Source organism: Cebus imitator, unplaced genomic scaffold, assembly GCF_001604975.1.
Source record: "Cebus imitator isolate Cc_AM_T3 unplaced genomic scaffold, Cebus_imitator-1.0 Scaffold39, whole genome shotgun sequence".
Classification (NCBI taxonomy): Eukaryota; Metazoa; Chordata; class Mammalia; order Primates; family Cebidae; genus Cebus; species Cebus imitator.
In genome coordinates, this window is record NW_016107354.1 from 3,447,507 (window position 1) to 3,474,490 (window position 26,984).

The 26,984-nt window shown below is 34.5% G+C and overlaps 1 protein-coding gene across 8 annotated transcripts in view; it reads right to left on the bottom strand.

Annotated features, from left to right (window-relative positions):
• BTBD10 (BTB domain containing 10) overlaps positions 1-26,984 on the bottom strand; it is a 74,934-nt gene that overhangs the window by 35,496 nt on the left and 12,454 nt on the right. Inside the window, exons 2-3 of one of the 8 annotated variants that reach the window (XM_017525778.2) lie at positions 20,317-20,474; positions 9,266-9,319 (exon numbers count right to left, since the gene is read on the bottom strand). The exons of 1 other annotated variant lie outside the window; for it this stretch is intronic. In XM_017525778.2, coding sequence (XP_017381267.1) covers positions 9,266-9,319; positions 20,317-20,417 — 155 coding nt within the window. In that variant the 5' untranslated portion in view covers positions 20,418-20,474. Of the gene's footprint in view, positions 1-9,265; positions 9,320-15,270; positions 15,676-19,656; positions 19,742-20,316; positions 20,475-26,984 lie in introns of those variants that run through there. 6 more of the 8 variants (XM_017525777.2, XM_037737498.1, XM_017525780.2 and 3 more) reach the window with 6 other exon arrangements.

Here is a 26,984-nt window from a genome sequence, read left to right on the forward strand (position 1 = left end):
GATAAATGAATTCATCATCAGAAGACTTGCATTACGAGAAAAGTTAAAAAGAAGTCCTTCAGGCAGAAAAAAAGAAGCTAATGCCAAATGAAAACATGAATCTACACAAAGGAATGGAGACAACTAGAAAAAATAATTGCATGGAAGAATGTAATTTTTTTCAATTGTTTAAATCTCTATGAAAGATTAAGCAATAATGAAAATATAATATAGGGTTTATAACATATACATATAACTAGAGCAGCACAAAGTCTGGGCAAAAGAAATGGAAGTAAACTTTTGTAAGGTTTTTACACCACCCAAGAAACAGTATAACATCACTTAAAGGTATACTGTGATAAGTTAAAGATGTATACTGTTAATACTAAAGTAACCACTAATATAAGAAAACAAAAAATTACAGTTAATACTAAAAAAAGGAGATAAAATAACATCATAAAAAGATTTGGTTAATCCAAGAGGGCAAAGGAAAAAAGGGGTTAAGAAGAAGGAAAAAGAACAAAGGGGACAAACAGAAAATAAATAACAAGATAAGACTTAACCTTAACCATGTCAATAATCACATTAAAGACGGATAGTCTAAGCCATTTAAATGTAAACAGTCTAAACCATAAAAGGTGAAGATTATCAGACTGGATATAAAAGCCAGATCGCCAGCCATGCAGATCACTTGAGCCCTGGAGTTCGAGACCAGCCTTTGGCAACGTGACAAAACCCCATCTCCACAAAAAATACAAAAATTAGCTGGGTGTGGTGGTGCATGCCTGTAGTCCCAGCTACTCAGGAGGCTGAGGTGGGAGGATTCCTTGAGCCTGGGAGGTATGGCTATAGTGAGCAGAGATTACACCACTGCACTACAGCCTGGACGACAGAGGGAGATGGTGTCTTAAACTAATAATAATAATAAAAGCCAGGTCCTACTATATACGATATGGTGCAAAGAGGTTCAAAATAGAAGAATGAGGAAAGATACACTATGCTAGCACTAGTTCAAGGAAAGCAAGAGTGGCTATCAGACAAAGCAGAGTTCAGAGCAAAGAATACCACCAATGTATTTCATAAAGATAAAGGGAATAATCAAGTGCACATAACAACCCAACTGTTTTTCTGTCTCATAAGAGTTTCAAAATACAAGAAGCAAAAACTGATAAAACTATGAGAACTAGACAATCCACAATTATCATCAGATATTTCAGGACTTCTCTCATAATATTTAACAGAACAAGAAAATCAGCAGAGATTGATGAGATCTGAATAACACTATCATCTGATTTGACCTCACTGACATTTACAGAACACCTAAAAAGGGCAGAAAACTCATGCTTTTCATGTGCACACAGAACATTTGTCCAGACAGATCATATTTTGGGCAATAAAACAAGTATCAATAAACTTAAAAGAATTTAATCTTACAAAGTATGTTGTCTGATTACAATGGAATTAAAGTAAAATTCAGCAACAGAGAGATATCTAGAAAATTCTCAAATACTTAGCAATTAAATAATACTTTTACCTAAACAACTCACAGAGCAATAAAGAAATAAGGAAACTATAAAATTCTGAACTAAACGAAAGTGGAAAAAAACCCCAACAGACCATAATTTGTGGCATGGTATGACATTATGACAGTACTTAGGGGAAAATTACAGCATTAAATTCCTGTATTAGAAAAGATTAAAGGTCTAAGAAAAATGATACCAGTCAATAAAATTGTTAAACCTCTAGTCAGACCACTTGGGACAAAAATCTATAAGATACAAACTACCAATGTCAGAAATAAGAGAGGCTACAGATAACTAAAAGAATAATAAAATAATATGATAAACAACTTTAAGCCAATAAATTCAACAACTCAGAAAGGACAAATTTAAACCTACAAAAAAGCTCACTTAAGAAAAGGTTAAATACTTCTATGTTTACTAAAGAAATTTAATTTGTAGTTTAAAACATTCCCTCCATATAAGAAAACTCTAGGCTCATGTGGCTTCACTGATGAATTCTACCAAGCATTTAAGATAAAAAATAATATCACACCTACCCAGCTCTTCCAGAAAATTGAAGATAGTATTTCCTAACTCATTCTATGAGGTTAACATTGCCCAGACACCAACACCAGACAAAAATATTACAATAAAAGAAAACCACAAATCATAGAACACAAATATCAATATTCTAAACAAAATTTTAGTAAATTAAATCCAGCAATACATAAAAAGAATAGTAATATCATAAGGTTTATTCTAAAAATTCAAGATTGGATAATATTCAAAAGTCTATCTAACTTGCCATATTAACAACTTAATGAAGAAAAGTAATATCAAACAGAAACGCATTTGACAAAATTGAATACCCATCCCTGATTAAAAGAAAAAAACCCACCCTCAACAATGTAATACAATGAAACTTCATCAACTAGAGAAAGACTATCTATGGAAAACCTTTGATTACCAGCTATGATTACCAACATAGCACAGCTAGTAATCATAGCTGGTAATCAAAGACCAAATGCTCTCCGTCTAAAATAAGAAATAAGAATGTCCACTGTCACTTTTCTTCAACAATGTACTGAAGATTCTAGCCAATGCAATATGGCAAGAAAAGACATTTAGACTGATAAGGATGTAAAACTGTCTTTATTTGCAGAAAACATGATCATTTACTGTAGGCTCTAGTAAAAAAAGGTTATTAGAGCCAATGAGTTTAGCAAGGTTGCAGAATACAAAATCAGTATTTTAAAATCAACTGTATTTCTACATACCAAGCATGTGCAAACTGAAATTAAAATTTTTAAAACACTTCTTACAATAACATCAAAACCTGAAATACTCAGGCATAAATATAACAAAAGATGTGAAAGACTCACACACTGAAAATTATAAAACATTATTGAAATTAAGAAGACCTAAACAAATGGAGAAACCTACCATCTTCACAAGTCAATTTTCTCCCTAAGTTCATCTACTAGATACAACATAATCTCAATGGAAAACCAAGCAGGCTTGCTTGTCAAGAGTGACAAGCTGATTCCAAAATTCATCTGAATATGCAAAGGACCAAGAATAGGCTAAGTAACTTTTTTAAAAGAACAGTTGGAAGACTAACATGATTTGATTTCAAGACTCATTAAAAAGATGTAGTAATGAGTAAAGTGTGCTAATGACAAAATGACAGGCACATAGATCAATAAACCAGAATAAAGACTCCAGAAAAGAATTCACATACACATATATTGACAACTCATTTTCAACAAGGGCTCAAATACAATTCAGGGAAGAAAGAGTTTTTCATCAAATGGTGCTGGAACAAATGAATATACAATAGGTATTTCACTCTCAGCACTTCCAGAAAAAAAAAAAAAAAAAGAATTCTGAGCAATAGCTCACATCATATACAAAATGATGTTAACTCAAAATGAATGACAAACCTAAATCTAAAACTTAAAACTACAGAACTTCTAGAAATAAAAAGCACAAGGCCAGGCACGGTGGCTCATGCCTGTAATCACAGCACTTTGGGAGTCCAAGGTGAGCGGATCACAAGGTTAGGAGTTCAAAACCAGCCTGACCAACATGGTGAAACCCCATCTCTGTTCCCCACCCACCACCAAAAAAAAAAAAAAACAAAAGAAATAAAAAGCACAATGCATAAAAGAGTAAACCAACGACTGAACTTTACCAAAATTAAAAACTTTGCTTTTCAAAAATACAGTGTTAAGAGAATGAAAAGAGGCTGGGTACAGCGGCTCAAGCCTGTAATCCCAGCACTTTGGGAGGCTGAGGTGGTGGGAAAGCTTGAGCCCAGGAATTCAAGAACAGCCTGGGCAACATAGTGAGACCATTTCTACGAAAAAAAAAAAAAAAAAATAGCCAGGAGTGGTGGCAGGTGCCTGTGGTTCCAGCTATTTGAGAGGCTGAGGTGGGAGTATTGCCTGAGTCCAGAAGTTTGAGGTTGCAGTAAGTCATGGTCATCATGCTACTGTACTCTACCCTGGGCAACAGAGCAAAACGCTGTTTCAAAAAATAAAACATACAGGCTAAAAGACAAGCCTCAGACTGGGAGAAAATATTTGCAAATCATATATCTGATAGAAGACTGACATGTAAGCTATATAAAGAACTCTCAAAATAATGAGTAAAAAGTTTGAGATATACAAATGAAAAAAGTAAGTACATGAAATGATGGTTAGTGTCACTCGTCATTAAGGAAATGCAAATTAAAATGACACCGTTATATCATCACATATCTATTAGAATGGCTAAATAAAAAGACCAACCATATCAAGTGTTGATGAGTACATGTATTTTGAAATGGAATTCTCATATACTTGCAGTAGAAATGAAAAATGGTACCACCATTTTAGAAATTGTCTCGAGGCCAGGTGCAATGGCTCACACATGTAATCCCAGCACTTTGGGAGGCCAAGGTGGGCGGATCATGAGGTCAGGAGATTGAGACCATCCTGGCTAACACGGTGAAATCCCGTCTCTACTAAAAATACAACAGCTGGGCTTGGTGGTGTGGACCTGTAATCCCAGCTATTTGGGAGGCTGAAGCAGGAGAATCGCCGAACCTGGGAGGTGGAGGTTGCAGTGAGCCGAGATTGCGCCACTGCACTCCAGCCTGGGTGACAGAGTGAGGCTCCATCTCCAAAAATAAATAAATAAAAAGAAATTGTCTCCGAAAAGTTTGTTTCTTAAGAAATTAAACATACACTAGCCATATCATTCAGCCATTCCATTCTGTATTTACCCAAAAGAAATGAAGACATTACCCATAAAAAAGATTTGTACACAAACATTCTTAGCAGCTTTATTTGTAACAGCTCAAAACTGGAAACAACCTAAATGTCTATGAACAAGTGAAAGGATAAACAATTTGTGACATATCCATACAATGGAATATTACTCAACAATAAAGAATGAACTACTGACACAAGTTACAACATGAATCAATCTCAAATTAATTGCAATGAGTGAAAGAAGCCAGAACTCACCACGACAAAAAATAAATGATATAAAATTCTAGGAAATATAGAATAATGTATAGAATGACAGAAAACACATTGGTGGTTTCACAAAAAAGGGGTATAGGAGTTCAAAGGAAAGGGTTACAAAGGGCGCCAAAGAAGCTTTTGAGTGGGAGGTATATGCTTATTATCATAATTGTGGTAAGGTTTTATGGTATACATATATGTCAAAATTTATCAAACTGTACACCAGAATTGACTTCTTGGCCAAAACTCAGCTGCTTGATGATGCCCTACTAGAAAATGACTACTTAGCCATTTCAATTACACTTAACACAAGTCATGCCTTTCTTCTTCTAATGGTCCTTTCTTTTCACACTTTCCTTACGAGAGTATACTAAATTTCTTCTCTTACCAACCTACAGAGATTCTTGCATCCTCTTCTTATAACATGGTCCATAGTCTCAAGAAACCAAAAGCATTTCTACAATCAGATTAAAAACACCTACTATCACCAACTGATCATCACTTGAAAACCTCATAAACCAACATATACTACACAATAAACTTACTACAAAAACCCAAATCAGAACCCTTAATCATGATCCTCTGAGATCACAATTTTCTTCAACTAAAAAATGTCAATCACTTTCAAGCACCTCTAGTTAGTTACATAAACCCACCTTAAACACAAAAGAAAATATTTCAATTTTTAAATTTTGTAGCTTTATGACTTACCAGTGCTTCTGTTTTCTTTAATATTAACTTTTCACTTAGTTTCAAAACCATGCTTTGAAGCACAGGGTGAATCAACAGGCAGTGAAATTTCTAAAAACTTTTAAATCTTATTAAAATAGTCACTCTGAGAAGCAAATCTATCACTTCTCAGCATTTAGGCTAAGATCAAGTGTAGAAGCAAATCAATTCACATCAAACTTTAGAATACGAATCTGGTATGAACTTCTGCATATGATTTTGTCACCTAATTTTTTTAAAAACTGTAATTACAGCAACAGTTTTTAATGGCAGGCAGGTTCCTAAGAACTGAAGAAAAACATAACGGCCTTGTTCTGTTCAATGAAACAAGGAGTTTTCCTACAAGGGGAAAAAGTTTATGATACTAAACTAGTACGTATAGAGTTTTTAAAATCCAATAGTACTGCAAAGTTTATAACAAAAACCATGCCATGCTTTGAATGGGTAAATTGTAGTACAGCCATACAATAGAATATTATTCAGAAATTTTAAAAAAACTATTGATATCTGCAACAAATGTGAATGGACCCAAAAGCATTACGCTGAACGAAAAAACCCAAACCCAAAAGTTTATACGCTATGTGATTCTACTTATATAATGTGCTCAAAATGACAAACTTATAGGGATGTAGAACTAATTCAGGGGTTGCCAGAGGTCAGAGTTGGAGATCGGGTGTAACTATAAAGGAGGGTAGCATAGAGAATTTGTGGTGACAGAACAGTTCTATATCCCGATTGTGGTGGTAGTTACATGAATCTATAAATACAATAAATTATCACAGAACTACGTACCAAAAAAAGGAAAAAGTGCATGTAAAAACTGATAAAATACAAGAAAGGTCAATAATTTAGTTATTAGTATTGTACCCATGTCAGTTTCCTGGTTCTCATAATGTACTACACTTTTGTAAGATGTTGTCATTAAAGGAGGCTGAGTAGAGTACCTGGGAATTCACTGTATGATTTTTTATGATTTCTTGTAAATCTAAAATTACTTCACAATGAAAAAGCTTAATATATATAATTTTAAAAAGCAATAATATGCAGACAAAAAAACACAAAACTATAATAAATTCAATAACATACAAAATGTCTCCATGAAATAAGGACAGGAATGCTGCACTTTTTAAAAATTAGAGAATAGGAAAGAGTTCTGAGAAATTCAAAATAATAGCAGAAATTTCTACAAGGTTACTAAAAGGATTGAAAGAAAATATTGAGAATATCCTTAAAAGAACAAAAATACAAAGACATGAAAAATAAGAAAGCATAAAAAAGAGAGAACTAATGAAGGAGGTCAACATTCAACTAATACATGTTCCAGAGAAAACAGAGAAAATAGAGGGAAGAACATTTTCAAAGAAATAATATAAAAAATTTCCAGAAGGAGCTGATATATGTAGCACTCAAATCAGAAAATTGTTGACAAATACACAAAACTGTAGTATAAAAAACTATATATACATACATCTCTGTAAAAAACATGTATGTCTCCATAAAAGATTTTATATATGTGTGTGTGTGTGTGTGTGTGTGTGTACACACACACACACACGTTTTTGTCCACGTTTCCTGACTCATAACTCCTATTGCCCTTGTTATAATGTTGGGGGCATTTTAGGCCTCAGAAGCAGGCCTCAGAAAACAGAATCTCTTTCTCTGACCTTCACCTGTCTGTCCTCTTTTCACTGCTCCTTTTTTTCACCAAGGCAGGCCTTAGAAACTAAAAATAAATTCCACTCTTCCCCTGCCTCTCTGTAATGGAAACGACCATAAAGACATCCCCTGACCTACTTTGTTTGCTTATAGGCCATAGGCCCCTCATTTTAGAAGGAGTCCTCTCCCATACCCTGGAGGAAGAAATGCTGCATAGAAAGGCCAAGAATCCGGACAGAACTTGCTGGATTTCCTCACTGCATTTATTACAATTAGATTACACCTCTTTTGTCCAATCACATTTTCACATGGTTGTCAATCATCCCTAGCCAATGATATCTCCATAAAAGGCCCACGAGGGCAGTTTGCAGAGCTTATGTATAGCTGAACAGGTGAAGGTTCCTGGAGGGTGGCATGCCCAGAGGGAGCATGGTAGCTCCACACCCCTTCCCCCATATTTCGCCCTATACATCTCTTCATCTGTATCCTTTGTAACATTCTTTAAAATAAAATGGTAAACATGTTTCCCTTGAGTTCTGTGAATTGCTCTAACAAATTAATGGAACCCAAGGAGGGAGATGTAGGGTCTTTAATTTATAGCTAGTTGGTCAGAAGCACAGGTAAAAGAACCTGGGACTTGCAACTAGAACCAGAAGTTGGAGAACAATCTTGTGGAACTGAATTCTCAACCTGTGGGATCTGATGCTATGTAAAATAGTATCAGAATTGAATTGAAGGATATCTACCTAGTATCTATCTACTGCAGAAGTGATCACTTGCTTGGTATGTGGGGAAAGCCATCCCACACTTGGTTACGGAAGTCTTCTGTGTTGATTATTCATTTAGATAATAGAAAAAACAATTTGAGTTTGTGAGGTTTTTTTTTTACCATTGACAATATTCCCATCCATTTGAATTAATCTGACCTCAATAAAGCAGCAATATTTTAAATCCTACTTTTATTCTTAGAGAAAAATTAGCTGATTTTTTACTCTTCTAACAAATACTATATCCTCTGTTCCAGTTTTTTAAACTACAACTTTTAAATGACTTTATTTTAATATACTTTTGAAGTAACTGATTTGCTTTTTATAAGCATCGCTAATGTGTTAAGCAAGGATTAGGCAAACTATGGCTCATGGTCCAAATTCTACCCATTGCCTGATTCTGTAAATAAAGTATTATTGGAACACAACAGTGTCTATTCATGATTACTGTTCATGGCTGTTTTCATACTACAATGACAAAGTTGAGTGGTTAGGACAGAGACTGTAGCCCCCATAGCCAAAAATATTTACTGTCCAGCCTTATACAGAACAAGTTTCCTGAGCATTGTATTATGTCAATAACTGTAACATAAAAAATGCTATCAAACTTGAATCTATTTTCAATAGATTTAATAACAATTTCTCTCTCGTTTCCTTTGTTTGGTCAAGTAGCCTTCTATAAACTTTCTGCTCTTCTGCTTACTATATATGGCCAGTTTCCCAAGGAACAAAGGCTTAATTATGGAAAAGGGAAGTTCTCAACTGAAGAATTAAATTCTCAAACATCACCTGTAAGTCTGTTGTTGGATATATTTTCCCATAAAAATATCTTAAATGATACTTAAATCCCAGATTGCCCCCACAAAGACAACTTCAGCAAGAAATACATATAGCCTAAAATAGTTTTAATACTATTTCTAAATCCTGACATCTTTCTCTCCTTCCTAAAATCCCATTGCCAGATATGTCACCAATTCTAGGGAGGCCGTGGCAGCAGCAGCAGCACCTAAGAGTATCTTTTCAAATTTCAACTTAAGTCACATGAAGACCCAGATACTAACATATGGTGATAAATGTTATAAGGAAAAATAAAGAAGGGTAATAAAAAAAAGAGTGTCACCATTTTGAATGGTCAAGGTAGAACCCTCTGAGGGAGAAATGTCTAAATAAAGACCTAAAAACGCAAAAAATGGAACTATGAAATACAGAAGGGAATAGTAAATCCAAGTCCCAGAGGCAAGAGTTATCCTTTTTCAAGATGTTCCAGAAGCCCAGGGTTGCTAGAACATAAAAAACAAGAACAACCATGATAAAAAGGTAGAGCTTTGTGAGGCAAGACTACAAAATTATGACAGGCCTTGAAGGGATATTTAAAGGGTTTTTGCTTTTTTTTTTTTAGTGAAATGGATAGAACTCAAGTATGAGTTAAATGATCTAATTTATGTTTCAACAGGACCACTCTAGCTGCAAAAATAGACTATGGGAGGATGGGAGAAAGGGGGCAAAGGTAAAAAACAAGAGACCATTTCAGAGGTTACCGTAAATAATCAGGTGAGAGCTGAAAGTGACTTGGACCAGTGTTACGGCAGAGTTACATGTAAAGAGTGGACTAAACTATATATTTTGAAGAATATACCTCTGAAATTTACCGATGAAATGTAGGTGAGAGAAAAAAGAGGAGTTAAGGATGACTCCATGATTTTGGTCTGAGTAACTGCAAGAATGGAAGTTCCATTTACTGAATACAAGTAAGAGTGAGAGGACTAGGTTTAGAAATGTAGGTATGTCTTAGACATGTTAAAAGTGAGATGCTTATTATACATCTGAGTGTACATAAGTCTGTGTATACTTATGGATACATAAATCTAAAGTTCAGGGTAAAAGTCTAGGCTAGAAATACAAATTTGAAAGTTGGTAGTCACTGCATACATAGGGGTATTCTCAAGCAACTTCCTACCATGAAAAATTTTTTTAAAAATAGCTAGCCACTATTAAAAATTGTTCAAATCTAAATTAGTGGTTGGATAGGTTTATTGTGTATCTACTGAATAGCCATTCATTCAACAAATATTACAAATAACTACACTGTTCTTGGTACTGTTCAAGATTGAGATGATATTATAATGCATACAACAACCAATATTTTTCAAGCAATGCTTTTAAAACTTGTAATTATTTTTAAAAACTATTGGAGTATAAAAGATATGAAGTACAAATCCAAGACTGTTTTTAAAGTATTTATCAAATGATTGTGAATATTTTAATAAATTATTTTCACAAAACAGATTTCTCTCTCTCTCCTCTCTCTTTCTTTTTCTTTTTTTCAGATGGAGTCTCACCTGTCGCCCAGGCTGGAGTGCAGTGGCACAGTCTCAGCTTACTGCAACCTCTGCCTCCCAGGTTCAGGCGATTCTTCTGCCTCGGAGGAGAGTACAGGCGCCTGCCACCACGCCCGGCAAATTTTTTGTATTTTTAGTAGAGACGGGCTTTCACGATCTTGGCCAAGCTGGTCTTGAACTCCTGACCTCGTGATCCATCCGCCTCGGCCTTCCAAAGCACTAGGATTACAGGCGTAAGCCACCTCACCCAGCCACAAAACAGATTTCTAAAGAGAAATTACAGCTATCCCACAATCACTCCTTCCAAATGACCTTTTGAAAACAACCTTTTTCTATTAAATTCCCTCCATTATGCCTTTTACTAAAATCCTAAATATTAAAATAAAAATTAAAAATCTAAACTATACTGTTATTAGATTGATGAAATTAAAGACTATGATAATTTCTATCAGAGGCCGTTTGATGTTGTTGTAATTCAGTATGTCTAACTATCCTAAGAAATATCCAAAGAAACACAGAATCTAAGTTCAGGAAAAACCTTTTAGAAAATCTAGTCCAAACATTTATCTAATTCCTAAATCTCATCTACAAAGTTCCCTTGAATTGGCTGGCCTACTACTAATGACAGGGAAGGGAAACTTTTTTTTCTTCTAAAAGTTTCCTTCTAGGCTTGGAAAGCTCTGAGTCTTAGGCTGTTTTTCCTTAACATTAAGACTTAAACCTTTTTACCTAATCCTAGTTCAGAGTTTGGGGCCAGATAACTCCTTGTTAAGAGGCTGTTGTTTGCACTGTAAAATGTTTACCAGCATCCCTGGCCTCCATCCATTAGGATGTTAGTACTTTCTCCTGCTCCCCAACCAAAATGCCCCTAGACATTGCCAATGCCCGCTAGAGGACATAATCACATGGGCTGAAAACAACCGCCTTAGTTCTACCTGCTGGGACCAAATAACACCACCACCACTTGGGCATTTAGAACAATACTGATCACCTTAATCCTCAAAACCATCCCCATTTTACAGCTGAGAAAATGGAAACTTAGCAGTTAAGAAAAGTGTCTGAAATCATATAGTTAAGTAAGTGCTGGGTCTGAGATATGATTCAAGGGGTTCAATTTCAGGGTCCATGCTCCTATCTTCAAACAAGTCTGACACAAACCAAGTCTAATTACTTTTCAAAGGAAAAGTCTTAAAATATCTGAAGACAGCTCTTATTACAACATTCCTTAATATCCGACCAGAGCCATCACAAGATTTCTTTCTTTTGAGACAGTCTCATTCTGTTGTCCAGGCTGCAGTGCAGTGACGTAATCTTTGCTCACTGCAACTTCTGCCTCCTGGGTTCAAGCAGTTCTCTTGCCTCAGAGAATTGAGGCACGAGAACTGCTTCAACATAGCTGGGATTACAGGTGTACACCAACACACCTGGCTAATTTTTGTAATTTTAGTAGAGACGGAGCTTCGCCATGTTGCCCAGGCTGGTCACAAACTCCTGGCCTCAAGCAATCCGCATGCCTCAGCCTCTCCAAGTGCTGGGATTACAGGCGTGAGCCATCACACCTGGCCCAAAATATCTCTTAAATTCTTAGTTCCTTAAACTGGCAACATAACCAACTTTTTCACATCCTTCCTCCTGAATATACACAGAACTAAAAATAATACTTTGGTATTTAGCAGAGTTACTCTACTCTTCTTTTCCATTAATTGAGATTTTTAAAGGGGTGGAGCGAGGAAGAAGTTGGGAAGCCATATGATACTTTTGCCTTACATCTAGTTTACAGTCAACAACCACCCTCAGGTCTTTTTCATGTGATGCTGTGGAGCCATGCTACTACCTTAATGTATCCTGGTGGTTTTTAGGCCTTACATATAAACTCCGAAAAAGCTCATCTAAACTTAGTACAACAACCCAGCCTCAAAAATTTTGGAAGATTTAGTATATTATTTACTATCCTTCACTACTCATTGTCACTGATAAATTTGGTAATTTGCTTTCTCCATATAAGCATTAAGACAAAGCAAAGAACAAAGCCACCTTTTAAGATCAATCAATCTCTGGATGGGGTAAAGTCAGAACTGTGTTAATCATCACTAACAGCTGGTAGCTAACTTATTGTTCCCCCACTTTACACTCAAGGATATCAAATGACTTTACCAAAAGCTAAGCTTAAGTCCAAATACATTACAGTGTCGCTAGTCTACTAACTGCATCAGAGAAAAATCTAAGTTGGTCTGACAATCTAATTTTAACAAACCTATTCCTAATCATTTTTAATCTGTTTTTCAAGTCAGCCATAAATGAGTCCTTTCCATTTTTAATTCCAAAATCTCCTACCTGTTTCAAAATCAAGCCCAGAATCTCCCACCTTTTAGCAGTTCTTGTATTCTTCTAAAACCTTCAAAGATCACAAATAATACCAGTAATTTTAAGGTGCTGAATGCAGTTCCTTTTATAAGATGTTTTAAGATGACCCAGAATACAACTCATTTAATTAGATGCATTCTTTTTTTCTATTACTTTATGCTGAGCCTAAGTAGCTACGTCTATAGTTTATTAAAGAAATGTTGGTTTAACTCAATTGTGGATAATTTTATTATTTTCATTTAGGAAATAATCACAATATGTTAAGTAAATGGTAGATCATTTTTTGCCCTTTCTTCTCCATGACTTTAAAAATAAGAATGGAAAACATGAATTTTACATTTGTTTCCCACTGTATTAGGTTTTTTTAATGAATTACTGTGGTACTTTTTTTTTTTTTTTTTTTTTTTTTTTTTTTTTTTTTTTGCATTTTAGGTTTTGGGGTACATGTGAAGAACATGCAAGATTGTTGCACAGGTACACACATGGCCGAGTGATTTGCTGCCTTCCTAATTAGATGCATTCTTTATCTCTATACTCATATTAGCCTTTATGTCCTTCCTAACAATGTTCGTCTTATTTTAATTCTGTTAGAGGTGGTGGTGGCTTCCTCTTCCTCTTTTGACAAAGGAGCTTCAAGAGCTAAGGATTTTCCCCCCTCATTGTCATGCATTATTATTATACTTTCCTTGATTATTCGTTTTACATGAAATGTAATATAAGAAACCTTTTCTGGTAGTCTTGGCATTTTTCTGAAGTCTCAGTTCACATAAGCTCTAGTTTTCCTGATTTTTTATTTATTTTTTATATTTTATGATGGTTATCTTAGCTATTTGCTTTGTTTTAAAACTAATGTGCATGTCTTTAAAGAGTTCACTGTAATCACACTGAAGATTTTTCTCTGTTAAAAAAAATAATCAAAATTACATTTTTACTTAACTCCTTTAGGCATTCTTTCTTTTTGGAGATATTTACGCTGTGAAATCATGCTGATCTGTGATCAATTATCAGAAAAACTGAGATTAGTGAATTACAAAATATATATGTACAAAACATTATGTAATCTTTCAAAATTATGCAACAGAAGACTACTTCATGACTAAAGAATGTTCATAATTAAATTTCTCTTTTTAAAGGGATAGGTTATATAATGGTACTACAGCAATGTCTTTTTAAGTGCTTATGTGTCATTTTATATTTTTATATATACACAGAAAAAAATGTTATATGCCAAAATATTTATTTTTCTTTTGATAGTAAAAAACCATATTTTCATTTTCTTCTATATGTTTTTCTGTGCTTACCAAATTTACCTAATGAATACATACCATTTTCACAGTAAGACAGTCACTATTATCTTAAAAGAATCAGCATAACAGGGGAAAGTATTCTATAAAGTATAAGATTAAAAGGTCTAGCTTGAGATTCTGCTTTTATAACTCTATTTAATAAGCTTAGAAAAACATTTTTGGATTCAAAACCACAAAAAAAGTCAATACAAGATACCATGAACTGAACTATATAAATAAGTGATGACAACCATAAGATGACCATTCAAACTTTTAGAAATTAAATGGGGAAATTATAAGAACTTCCTTACACTTCAAGGAAAGAATGTTATAAACTATTTAAATACATTAAAAACAAAGTAAATGTAAAATGCTGTATATCCCAAAAGTCCATATAAAATGAAGGATCAGAAGGATAAGGGTAATAAAGACAGAAAAAAAAAATTTGTCAAAATGTTTTAAATTGTTGTAAAATTTCCTAATGAAGTGATGAGCAATATCACCTGTTAAGATTTAAAAATCTCACACAAAAAAACCATTATCCTTATTTAGAAATTTTTGGGTGACTGAAAAATAATATTCACTAATCCACGAACTTACTCCCTGCTTCAGTGGCAGTAGCTAGATCACCTTCAGATTCTAGGTTCCTTGACTTGAAATAGTCATTTTAACCAATTAGAGCTCTATCATTTAAGTACATTGAGTTCTGTAAAATACTATATATAAATGGTTCAATTAATCCTTAATTCATCCAAATGTAAAAATATATTCAACTCCTTCTTTAGAAAATTATTTCAATTATTTCATTTATCTTGAATTTTATTTTCAAATACATCAAAAATATTATTTCAAAATTAATCTTTCCTTAAATTTTTTAATGATATTCATATAAAACAATACAAAACACAATGCATTCTCAAGTTACTTGAAATAAAACATAAAGCATCAAAACCACAAAAACAATAAAAACCTATTTTAAGTAACTTGCCATTAAACTAAAAATCAGACATACGATCTTTTACATTTAGACATGTAAATGAAACAAAGGTCACACATATCCCTCTCAATCTTTCTTTCAAATTCATATATGTAAATAATTATAACCCAGAGATATCATGTAATAAATGAATACACACCTTCCTTTAGTATATGCCAAGGTAGACACACAAAAACAAGAAAAAAAATTTGAAATCAGAGTATAAAGGGACTCTGCTCTTTCAAACAATGAAGCACTGAAAGCCAGGTCAGCATCCTTGGGCATTACTAGGAAACTTTAGCACATCTGATATTTCCATCATCTTCAAGATTCCTCTGAACAATCAGAAAATTCCCCAGTCTCCCCCTACCTCACCTGTCCATAGACTTCCTTTAGCTTCCTCCCTCTACTTTGTAATAATGCTGTTGCCGTATTTAGGCTTTAAATGTTCAGAGATACAACCCCCTCTACATATTAATTCAGTTTATTTTCTCACAGACACTGACTCAGCCGTGGGTTGTGCGGCACTGACGTTTCTAACAAAACAGCATCGTGTGAGCTGTGATCGTCCCATTTCTCCATCTCTAAGCCGTGATTGGATATTGTACTTGATAGACAGGCATAACAAAATGCAGGAGTTGAGGGCTTAGAGATATGTAGATATGTTGCCAAATGCCATCTGTAAAGCTAATTCTAGCTCTGCCAGCTTGCCAAGGTTTAGAAAACTAGGATACAGCCAACTTTCTTTTTCCTTTCAATATTTTATTGTGTATCCATTCTCGGCAGTACAGCTCTTTAAAATCAAAGAGAAAATATTATTTGTACTTAATTAAGTATGCACTCAAGAACTATTCTTTAAAGCAACCAAACTTTTGCATTTCTAAACTGCTGCTAGGGCTATGAAGTGACTTAAAACAGAAACTGGAACGTTCAGACTTTATGCAGTCTCAGGAGAAACGAGCATGCGTACTTTCATGTGGGAATGAAACCCTGCAGCATAGTCTATACTGAATGTATGATGCATTTATCTTTAGTAACCTGAGCGGACTGCAGATCTGAGTTTTATGTGATCATATTCCACCCAATCCAAATATTTAAGAGCTTTTATAATCTATCTAGACATTTTAACCTCCTTATACAGAAAAAGTGCTTCTTTTTTGAACAGCAAAAAGTCCTCTAATTCATAATTTAAAAAGCAGTTGCCACAAATTCAGGCCAAATATATTTCAACTGAAATGATCTTTAATATCTTCAGCAGGCTACCAAACTGTTCCATATAGGTGTCATACAAGTATTTAACTATACAACTCTCTATAAAACTATACAACTACTCACCCAGAAACAAGTTCAGCAACTTATAAACAAATAGAATTTTAAAGCAATTCAGTAAATTTTACACCTGCTAAAAGATCATAGCCACCCTAAAAGTCCATCCATGTTCACACTAGTTTAACTGTAAACAAATTTTTTAAAGAGATACATTCAAAAGAAAGTTTAAAAAAGAAGCACCTTTTAATGCATGTCCCCAACACAAAAAAAGATAAATATTTGAGATGATAGACATGCTAATTACTCTGATAGGATCACTATATGATATACGTATCATATTACTATGTATCCTATAAGTATATACAATTATGTGCCAATTTTTTAATCTTTTGAAAAAAGAAAGAAAATGATCAGAAATAAAATGTAATAATTAAATGATTTTTAAAAGTACCTAAAGTTGTTTAGATAGAACAGAAACCATAGACAATGTCCACAAACTCTCAAACCTTAATGGTAAATACACATTAGATAGTAACTGTTGCTGTTGCTTTTGTGAATCAAAAATTTATTTTTATCCTAGCCAGCAAGGAAAAGTGGGGGAAAAAATCAAAAGTACAAGACTAGAAAAAATCACGCTATTCCAAAATATAAATAGAACATAAGGAAAACACAAATTGCAACAAGACAACATTTAGGTTACCTGCAAAAACTAAAACAATAAAGTATGCTTATTTCCTTAAGTGAATAGATTTAAATCCCCAACTGCTCAAGGTGGCAATGAGCCCAGTTTAAAAACTGTATTTCTCAGTCTCCTTGATGCAGAGATGACCATGTGACATGATTCTAACCAATGACTGGTTTATAAGCAGGTATCTGCTAGAAGTTTCTGAGAAATTTAATTTCCTGATATATAAGAAGTCTTTTCCCATTGTCCCCTTTTTTGTTGTTTAGAAGCTACAACATTCACTTTGTGATAATGAGGAAAAGCCAAGAAAATAAGAGATTTTTGACCCTAACATTAAACATGTATCTGCCATTGCCTATTTCTGGACTTCTTATATATAAAAAAAATAAACCCCTAACTTAAGTCAGTGTTTAGTCTAGTTTTCTTTTACTCAAACATCCCTAAATAAAATACACAATATTCAAAAAAAGGAATGAGAGTAGGTAGAGGCATGATGAAACAAAATCAGCCATGAGTTGGTAACTTGAAGCTGGGTAATGAATAGCAGGAGTTCATTATATCTTTCTATTTTGCATGTATTTAAAATACATCATAATAAGTTATTTAAAATTTGAAAATAAAAACAATGAGAAACTTGTTTATAAATCCCAGCTCTGCTATTTACAAGTTGGATGGTGCTGGGCAAGTTTTCTAATTTCGTTTTTTTCATTTGCCAAATGGGAACAATAATATCATCCACAGAGCTCTACCTTCAGATACAGTCAAGGTAATCTGAAGGTCCCTGCCAGAAATGTCCTCCATCTACCTAATACTCTAATCATCCAGGATTAGCTCAAGTCTCATTTTCACCTACTCAAGCTGATAATGATTCTTTCTCTGAACTCTTACTTTACAACTTATTACCATAGTTTAAGTGCCTTACTGTCCTCTCATAGTTCCATATGTGGATACTAAAGCATTCTAAAACAGTACTGTGACACACTTTTGAATCGCTCCTGAACTGAGGGCAAGTTACTTGCTGTTACGTTTTAAAACCTCTCAGCCAATTAACTTAATATCAATTCAAAAAGTAGCACTTTTTTAAAAGTTAAATCATACTTCTTAAGTGTCCTAAGTTATATGTTCCTAAGCATATAGGGACAGGAGGTCTCTAAAAGTTCTTCCTTGGGCAGATTTTCCATGAATGAGGCAAAAATAAACTCATTTAAAGGACTTCATAGTTTTTGCATTAAAAAAAAATCAATTTGCTGATATTTATTTTCTATTCTACATTAATGCTGCTGCAGTCTACCTAAAAATAGCTCCAATTAAATGTGTTTGGTGGTGGTATGTGCCTATAGTCCTAGGTACTCCAGAGGCTGAGGACGGAGGACTGCTTAAGCCCGGGGAAACAGAGATTGCAGTGAGCTGAAATGATGCCACTGCACTCCAGCCTGGCCGACAGGGTGAGAACCCATTTCAAAAAATAAAAAAATAATAAAAACAGCACTAAAAAGTTACTGATGTTACAGCTATCAAGAAGAGCTTTGGTATTCATTATTGACAATGAAACAACAGTAAGGAAAAATATACTGTTCCTTTTTATACATTTTTCCCACTGTAGCTTTTATAAAACAATACTTTATTTTCTCCCTTGTCACCTCTTCATTATATAATGCAGTATTGTACCTCAGCAGAAAAAATGCACAAAGTATGATGAATACCACATAATTTACTTGAAAAAAAAACACACATATATATAGCATAGTATAAATACAGCCCCACATTTAATGTGATAAAACCAATAACATTTTTTCTTTTTTTGAGACAGAGTCTCACTCTGTTACCCAGGCTAGACTACAGGGGCATACTGCAACCTCCACCTCCCGGGTTCAAGCAATTCTCATGCCTCAGCCGCCCAAGCAGTTGGAATTACAGATGCATGCCACCATGCCTGGCTAATTTTTGTAGTTTTAGTAGAGATGAGGTTTTGCCATGTTGGCCAGGTTGGTCTCGAACTCCTGACCTCAAGTGATCTACCTGCCTCGACCTCCCAAAGTGTTGGGATTACAGGTATGAGTGCCTGGCAAAACCAATACCTCTTTAATCTAAATGACAAAATAATATCCATAACATAGAGAAAAAGAACAAAAGCCCCAGTTTGTATACACATGCATGTATGCGCGAGTGCGCGCACACACACACACACACACAGAATGAACAAACATTAAAAAACAAAAAACACTAAAAAACACTAACACCATTTGTCAAGGACTTATCAATTATAAAAAAGTCAACATTAACATTTCAGGCCTCATCACATTAAAAGTCCACAATAAAGGTGAACATCTTATCAGGAGACTTAAAAAGTACCAATCACTCATATTTTCTAGCTATAGCATAAAGTTTTAAAGTAGTTGAACTATTTTTTTTAAATCACAAAAACCATTTCAGCATTACATTATGGCTTTTTTTTTTTTTTTTTTTCCCCTAAGAAAGCTGGTATTTGCTATCAGTGGTCAGGAGAATTTCATATTCAAGTAAGTTAAATGTTCAATAATATCCCCTAAGTAATATTCATAGATTATGCTTTATGAAAACATGCTTACATACCTGTAATATATGAGGTTTATGAATTGTCAATTAACATCTTAAAATTTCAGATCGCAAAGTGTATAAAATGAGGTATTTCTCATTAAGTTACACAGCAGAAAATGGAGTTTTAAATGTAATAGGTAGATGGGCTGAAACTTGAAATGAATTTTCTTTCATGCATCAAACTTTAAATAAGCCAGCAGTCATTCCAGAAAGATTAACTGTTCTCATTCATGAGAAGGATGACAAAGCAATATAAATTCAGATCGTTAAAAATGTATGAAATAAACACTAACATAAATCTATATATTATCCTGTGTAAGGTACACATACAATGTATTCAGAGCACAAAATAAATTCCTATTAGAGAGATTTAAATACAAATAACCAACCTGTCATGTCAGAGTTCCCAATTAAGTCAATTATACCATTTATTCATGGAGTCAACTAGGGTGATTTTTACTATCTTTAGAGTCAGATATAAATATTCAAATACAAATATTAAAAAATTAAAAAGAAATGTTTCTCCAAAAGTTATCTATGGAGACACACAAACATTCATGTTATGCAAAACAGCCCCCATCCTCTAGCTGGAACTGCTACAACCAAATACAGTAGTATTCTTTACAATCAGTTTTAGCAGAGCTTTCATATGTGAAATACATGTTTTCTACCTACCTTGAATGTTTATAAAGTTTACGAGGTCTACTATGCAATTTCCGATCCCAATTCTCTGGATCACTGGAGTTACCATCATAGGGATGAGGCCGTCCTGCCATCCCACTCCAAACTTCCTCACACTACTGCTCTGAAAGCACACATGTGGCACCCATAACCTACATAAAAGAGCAGCGTTGACCTTTAAATCTATTGCATGAAGAATAAAATAGTCATTCCTGTAGGAAGAATTGTACAGACTTGATATTATTGTGACATGTTTTTAAAGTGATGAATAGATTATAAAATACTAATCATACAAATGCCACAAATCAGATTAAAATAAACACCAGAAGTCTTTTTAGGTACTTTTCATAAATCTGCTACCAATATGTAACAGTTGAATGATGTGCTGTTTATATTTAGTAAATATACTTAAACAACTGCTGTATAAGTGCCTCATGTATCCAAACATCAATATGGTACCAAAAAGGCAAAACAATTCCACAGAATGATTCCTTTAGACCAAGTTTCACTTGGAACACATTTCCTAATTACTAAAAGTAAGATGCTTAGGAAAGCATCTAGTAAAACCAAATAACCAATGTTATTATTTCTTTAATGATGTTTTAAAATGAAGTTAAACACTGAATAGAAATTTAATTTTTACTCAAAAATAAATGTATGTAAACATTCTGATGTTATCTTATACAGTGCAATTATCACAAAACTGTTTTATCAATACAATTCATATACTTTATGCCTTTTCACATGTGATGCTTGTAACTGCTATTTCTACTATAGTCAAACGAAATTATAAGAGAACTCACTTAACAATAGCTTTATAGAATATCTGAACTAAACACTTTTAAACCACATTCACTATCCAATTTAACCTTCATAATCACCTTGCAATGTAGGCATTATGATCCCCAGATACAGAATAGAAAGCCTCAGAATTTTAGTAACTTTGCCAAAGGTCACAATGCTGGTAAATGGTGGAATTATAAAGAACAATGATAATTCACTATATGAAATAAAATCTTGATCCTGAAAAATGCTCAGACTAGAGTACTTGTTTGGAAATAGATGATTTGACTTTCAGAAATTGCAGACACCAAAAGACAAACCAAATAAAGTTAAACAATTTAAACAAAACTATACACTTGGACTAGAACCCAAGTTTCCTGACACCCGCTCCTACATACCTTCTATGTACTTTTCCAAGCTGGGTTTGATGGTGGGAGGTGAAGTAGAGTTGTACATAAAAGTCGAAGGGAAATTCCAGAACTGGGAAAACACTATACTTTCCTGAGTTTTATGTAGTCTTGCAGTACAATTTCACAAAGAATGCCAAAGATAAACTCATTAAAACTGTGTCCATATCAAAAATCAGTAGAAGATACATTTTCATTTTAGAGAAACCATTTTACTACTGCATAATTTTTTCTCATAGTACCCTCTTTCTAAAAACAGTTGACAATTTTACAATAAATGAACATTTCATATAATATATAAGTAAGTAGGTAGGATCCATGAGTGAAATAAAAATAAAAGAAGAGGGGGAAAGGAAGAATTGCTGATTCAAATTCTTCCTTTGAATAAATGGCTGATTCAAATTCCTGAGCAAATGTCACATAGTTTATTTGCCAAATGCTCCTGGAAAAGGAAAACTATTTCCTACCTGTTATTTCCTTAAGAATGACTGTATCATAAATCAGGTTATTAGATGACTACAAAAACCATGAATTATTTTTAACATAAAAATGTCAATCTCATCTGAATTTTAGATTATAAAAATAAAAATGTATTCACTACAAAAAAAACTTTTAAAAATCTCAACTTTATATTATGACTAGTTATCTGTACTAAAGAGAAGAGGTCAAAGAGAATAAAATGGAGAGAATGAACAAATCAGAGAAACAAAGGAAAAAGTCAGAAAAAAAGCAGTCACCAAAAGAGATGCAAAAGGGATAAAGATAGTAGAAAGAAACGATGGAAAATAAAGACGGAGCGATTTGGTAGATTCTGTAGAATGAGATTTAAAACACTTTTTCATTACTCTACATACCCTCAAGTATAAACTATTTCAGGGATTAACCTTTCTTTTCTTTTCTTTCTCTTTCTCTCTCTTCTCCTCCTCTTTTTCTCTCTTTTCCTTCCTCTCTTTCTTTGAACTCTAGGCCTAAGCGATCTTCAGCCTTTCAAAATGGTGGGATTACAGGCATGAGCCTCCGCGCCCAGCCATCTCTTTCAAAACAGGGTCTCAATCTGCCACCCAGGCTGGAGTACAGTGGTGTAATCATAACTCACTGCAGTCTCCAACTCCTGGGCTCAAGTGATCCTCGCACTTCAGCCTCCAGAATAGCTGGGAATACAGACTAACGAATCTTTGAAGAGCATTTTATGTCTTCCTTATCCTTAATTATCAGATACTCTCCTGAACAGGATAGCCACAGATGTCCACTGAAGGAAGAACGATCCTAAACCATGGGTGGCAGTGATCAAAAACAAGGAATTGATAAGGCAAATTCAGATTCAGATTTTCTACCACCATTACACTGGACGGTAAACAGGTAGCAGGAGGGAAATATCCATATGTTTTCTTAATCCTATTTAAAGTAATTAGCATGTATTTCACAGCAACCCATGAGAAAGTAATAAATGTTCAGATGAAGTTGCTCTAATATCCGCTGAAAAATCATATTCACATTTCATTTGTCAATAAAACTCAGGTATCACTACATGTAAGATTTTTCCCCAGTCCTCACTCTCAATAGTCATAGGGTTACAAGCACACTAAAAAATAAGTGGAATTCAAGTTGAAATGTATGGAAAAACTAAGCCTATCTTTGCCTACACAAACCTAAAGTGTTTTACGTTTGTGTAAAAATACACAAAAATGCTAGTGATTTAAAATTTTATCAATAAGCTAAGTTATAACTGTAAATGGTTAAAAGGCTACCGGCACGCATTATATACTACTTTGTAATACCTGATAATCTCTTCAGTTTTAACCATCCTCTGTGCCATACTCAGTGATATTATATTTGTCTGATTTCATTCATTCATCATTCAAGAACTTATGAGCATTTGCTACAATATGCCAATATGCAAGATGCTGAAGTAAGTTAGACATTATTCCTGTGCCCAAAAACTCATCCTAGTAAGGGGAAAAAAGACTCCTGTCATGTTTCGATATCCTGCATCTCTCTCCCACCTGTAGCATCTCTATTCAAGTTCTACTGTTGCCTTATCCTTAATCCTCATTAAATCTTGGGGCTCATTACGATTCCATCTTCCCTTTTCTCTACTTGCTGGGTCGAGTGAGACAGCAAACAAAACAGAAATGAGGAACAAACCCTTGAGAACATCAGAGTTTATACACTACATAGAATCTATGTTTGCATTATTACTATCTGAATTCTTTAACAGGCACCCCAACTTCAACCATCTCATCATCTTGGCCTCTCACATCAATTAATGTCACTTCTATTCACCAAGCTAAAAACTTTGAAGTCATTCTTGAGTTCTTTCTCATTTCCCCATATCAAGTCTACTTTAGAATCTTCTTTTGACTCCTTCTCTCTCTTTCATTCATAAAAATGCTACCTTTATTTAAGCCTTTATCATCTATCAGTAAAAATTTTGGCTGACCTTCTTACCACCATTCAATTCCATACTGGCTCTGCTATAATCAGAACCGCCTTCCTTAAAAACTTAATGGCTCCTCACTGCCTATATCAAAACTCCTTAATATAAAAAGGTCCTTCAGAATCTGGCACTTGAATCCCCAATGTCTAAAACTGAAGTTTATTGTTATTAGGATCTTGTAATAATCAAAAAATAATTACCATATGACTCCAAACAAAGTTCCCAGAAAATATCTCACTGTTCATTACTATGTTTAGGCATGACAAAAATAAATTTAAATTCAAAATAATCTAGAAATCATCTGTACAGAGGCTGGAAGCACTGGGCCTGTTGGCTAGGGGCAGACACTCAGGAGACTGCTAAAAGTTGAGAAAAAGATGATGCAATTACTTTCCTTTCTCTGGGACATTCCAACTAAACAGGAGGTGGGGGCTGAGGGATAGACAAAATCTTCAAGACTATAGCAACAAAATAAAGAATTGCTCCTTGGGACACTATTTTCAGATAGTATCAATTAATGGTATTGATACACGGAAGAACAAAACAAAACAAAGACAATGCATAGTGTACGGAAACCGCTTACTCTATTTTCACTACTTACTGATGCTTTAGAAAGTTTATATACTTTCTCCTATTTAAACCTTGAAACAACTCTATATTCTTATCCTATTTCATATATAAGAAAATCTTAGAGATAATATTAAAATCCCAGTCTTAACAAAAAGCCCACGTTCTTTCCAATGTACCAAGCTAAGTATATAAAAATTGGTACCTTTCTCAAGTCCAATAGAGTTTAAAGGAAAAAAAAAATCGATACTTTTGCTTATTACCAACAGTGTTTCTTAAATCTCAGCCATCTTCTGGCTTTGTCCATCCTATTAAAATCTTACTCTTAGTCCATTTTCTGTCACTATAACAGAATATCTAACACTGGGTAGTTTATAATGAACAGGAATTCTTTTAGCTCATGGTTCTGGAGACCGGAAAGTCCAAAAGTATGTCACCAGCATGAGGCAAGTGCCTTCATGCCGTCTCATCCATAACGGAAGGCAGAAGGGCAAGAGAACTTGGGCAAAAGAAAACACAAAGGGCTGGGCTCGCTTTTATAATAATTAGCTCTCTTGAAAACTAACCAGCTCCTGAAATTAACTACATTAATCCATTTATAAGGGCTCCACCCTCACAACCCAATCAACATTTATTAGGCCCCTCCCAGCACTTTTACACTGGGGATAAAGTTTCCAACACATGGATTTTTGTGGACACAGTCAAACCACAGCATACTCTATATAGTGTCATTACACAAGATCTTTTCTGTTAATGTAAAATTACTTTTATCTCTCAGACTTGGCAGACAAAATATTTCATGTGCAGCCATTATGAGAAAGACCTGAAAGGTAAAAGAAGGAGAATAGTGAAGTGGATAGAATTACACAGTGATCCCAGAACCAGACGACAGGGCTGCCTTCAGCTACAGAAGTCCAAATATCCAAATCTAAGGATGGTAAAGACTGACCAGGAGGAAGCCAAGATGACACCTGAGCCAACTAAATGTCCTAAGGTGACATTCTCTACATGAAAATGACCAAAAGGAGGAGAGATAGCCCCAAAGAGCAAATGAATCACTTGATAGTGGCAGACAGAAGAGCAAACGCTGAATGTTCACAAAGTTAATTTTGCACTAACTACGAAGAAGGCTTTCAGAGGCGCCTACATGGAGGAAGAACTCTAAGGACCAGAAACTTAATGATCACTTGATGAGCTTCTCTCCTTAGGAATAAAAGAGAGACTGTATCACCAAAAAGACAGAAAATGTATGACATGGATAGACCTACCAAGAAAATGTTTATAATTTCCTCATGATTGCTTATCTACTCTAAATTTTCCCATGGAGTGTAACATAAATTAAAAAATTAATTGACAAGGAACAGAACAGTCATCTTTAGCAACACAGAGAACTGGAAGAGAGACCTTGAGGGATAGCAAACTACCACAGATAATAATAGGACAAAGAACAGGTGGAAGCAACTTTTAGAAGAAAAGGAGATCAGACAGATGGAAAAAACTTCTTGCAAGCACAGCCAGGTGAAGTGATTATACACACCTCCAACAGAGAGCGATTATTTAAATATGGGTAAACTATAAAAAACAGCTATTTAAAAGCAGTGGAAAGTGTCCAAAAGCAGACAGCAGTGAAAGAAGAGCTTACTCTTGAACAACTACAACTAGAAGGAACGGAATCATGAGTTCAGTTCGAAGTTGTTTTGCTGAGCGGCCTCCCCATCCCTCACAAATATGGTGAAGGAAATCAGGCAGCCACACAGCTCAAAGTGGTAGAAAAAAAACCTCAGGGCTGAAATTTCAGGTAGACATAGTGGAAGTGAAAGAAATAAAGAAAGGTGAGGCCCAAAATCTGAGCATAAACTCTGCTCAAATCCCTGGCTGACCGCTAAATTACACATGTGCAGGAAGTAGAGGAGAGACTCCAGGGAGCCTGACAAAGAAGCGGGCAGAGACCAGAGGATTCCGCCCTTGAAAGCTGCATGGTATGAGACATGATTTTGATTTTGTTTAAGCTAAATATATTCCCCAACTGTACACACCTCCAGCAGCAGAAATCTGAATCCCTCACTGGTTAGCATATCAGAGGACAAAGACCACCACTAGCAGGTAAACTGGAGATTAGCAGGGAATTCCCAGAAGTAAAGAACCTACAGAGAGGGTGAATTCCAAAATGTGAATATAATCTCTGCCCAAATTCTTGGCTGACCACCAGATTACAGAGGTTCAGGAAAGCCTTACCTTTACCCTGACCCCAAGGAAAACAAGCTGAAAAAGTAAGTAGTTAGAAGAAGTAAGCAATAAGCACAGATGGCAGCTGCTTGTATACTTCAGGGGAAACAAGTTTGCAATTTGAATCCAGGCAAGTTCACATTCTCTAAAACAATAACACAACAACAACAAATCCTCATAAAAATACTACAATGCCCAGGTTTCAACCAAAAATTCTGAGACATGCAAAGAATTAAAACAGT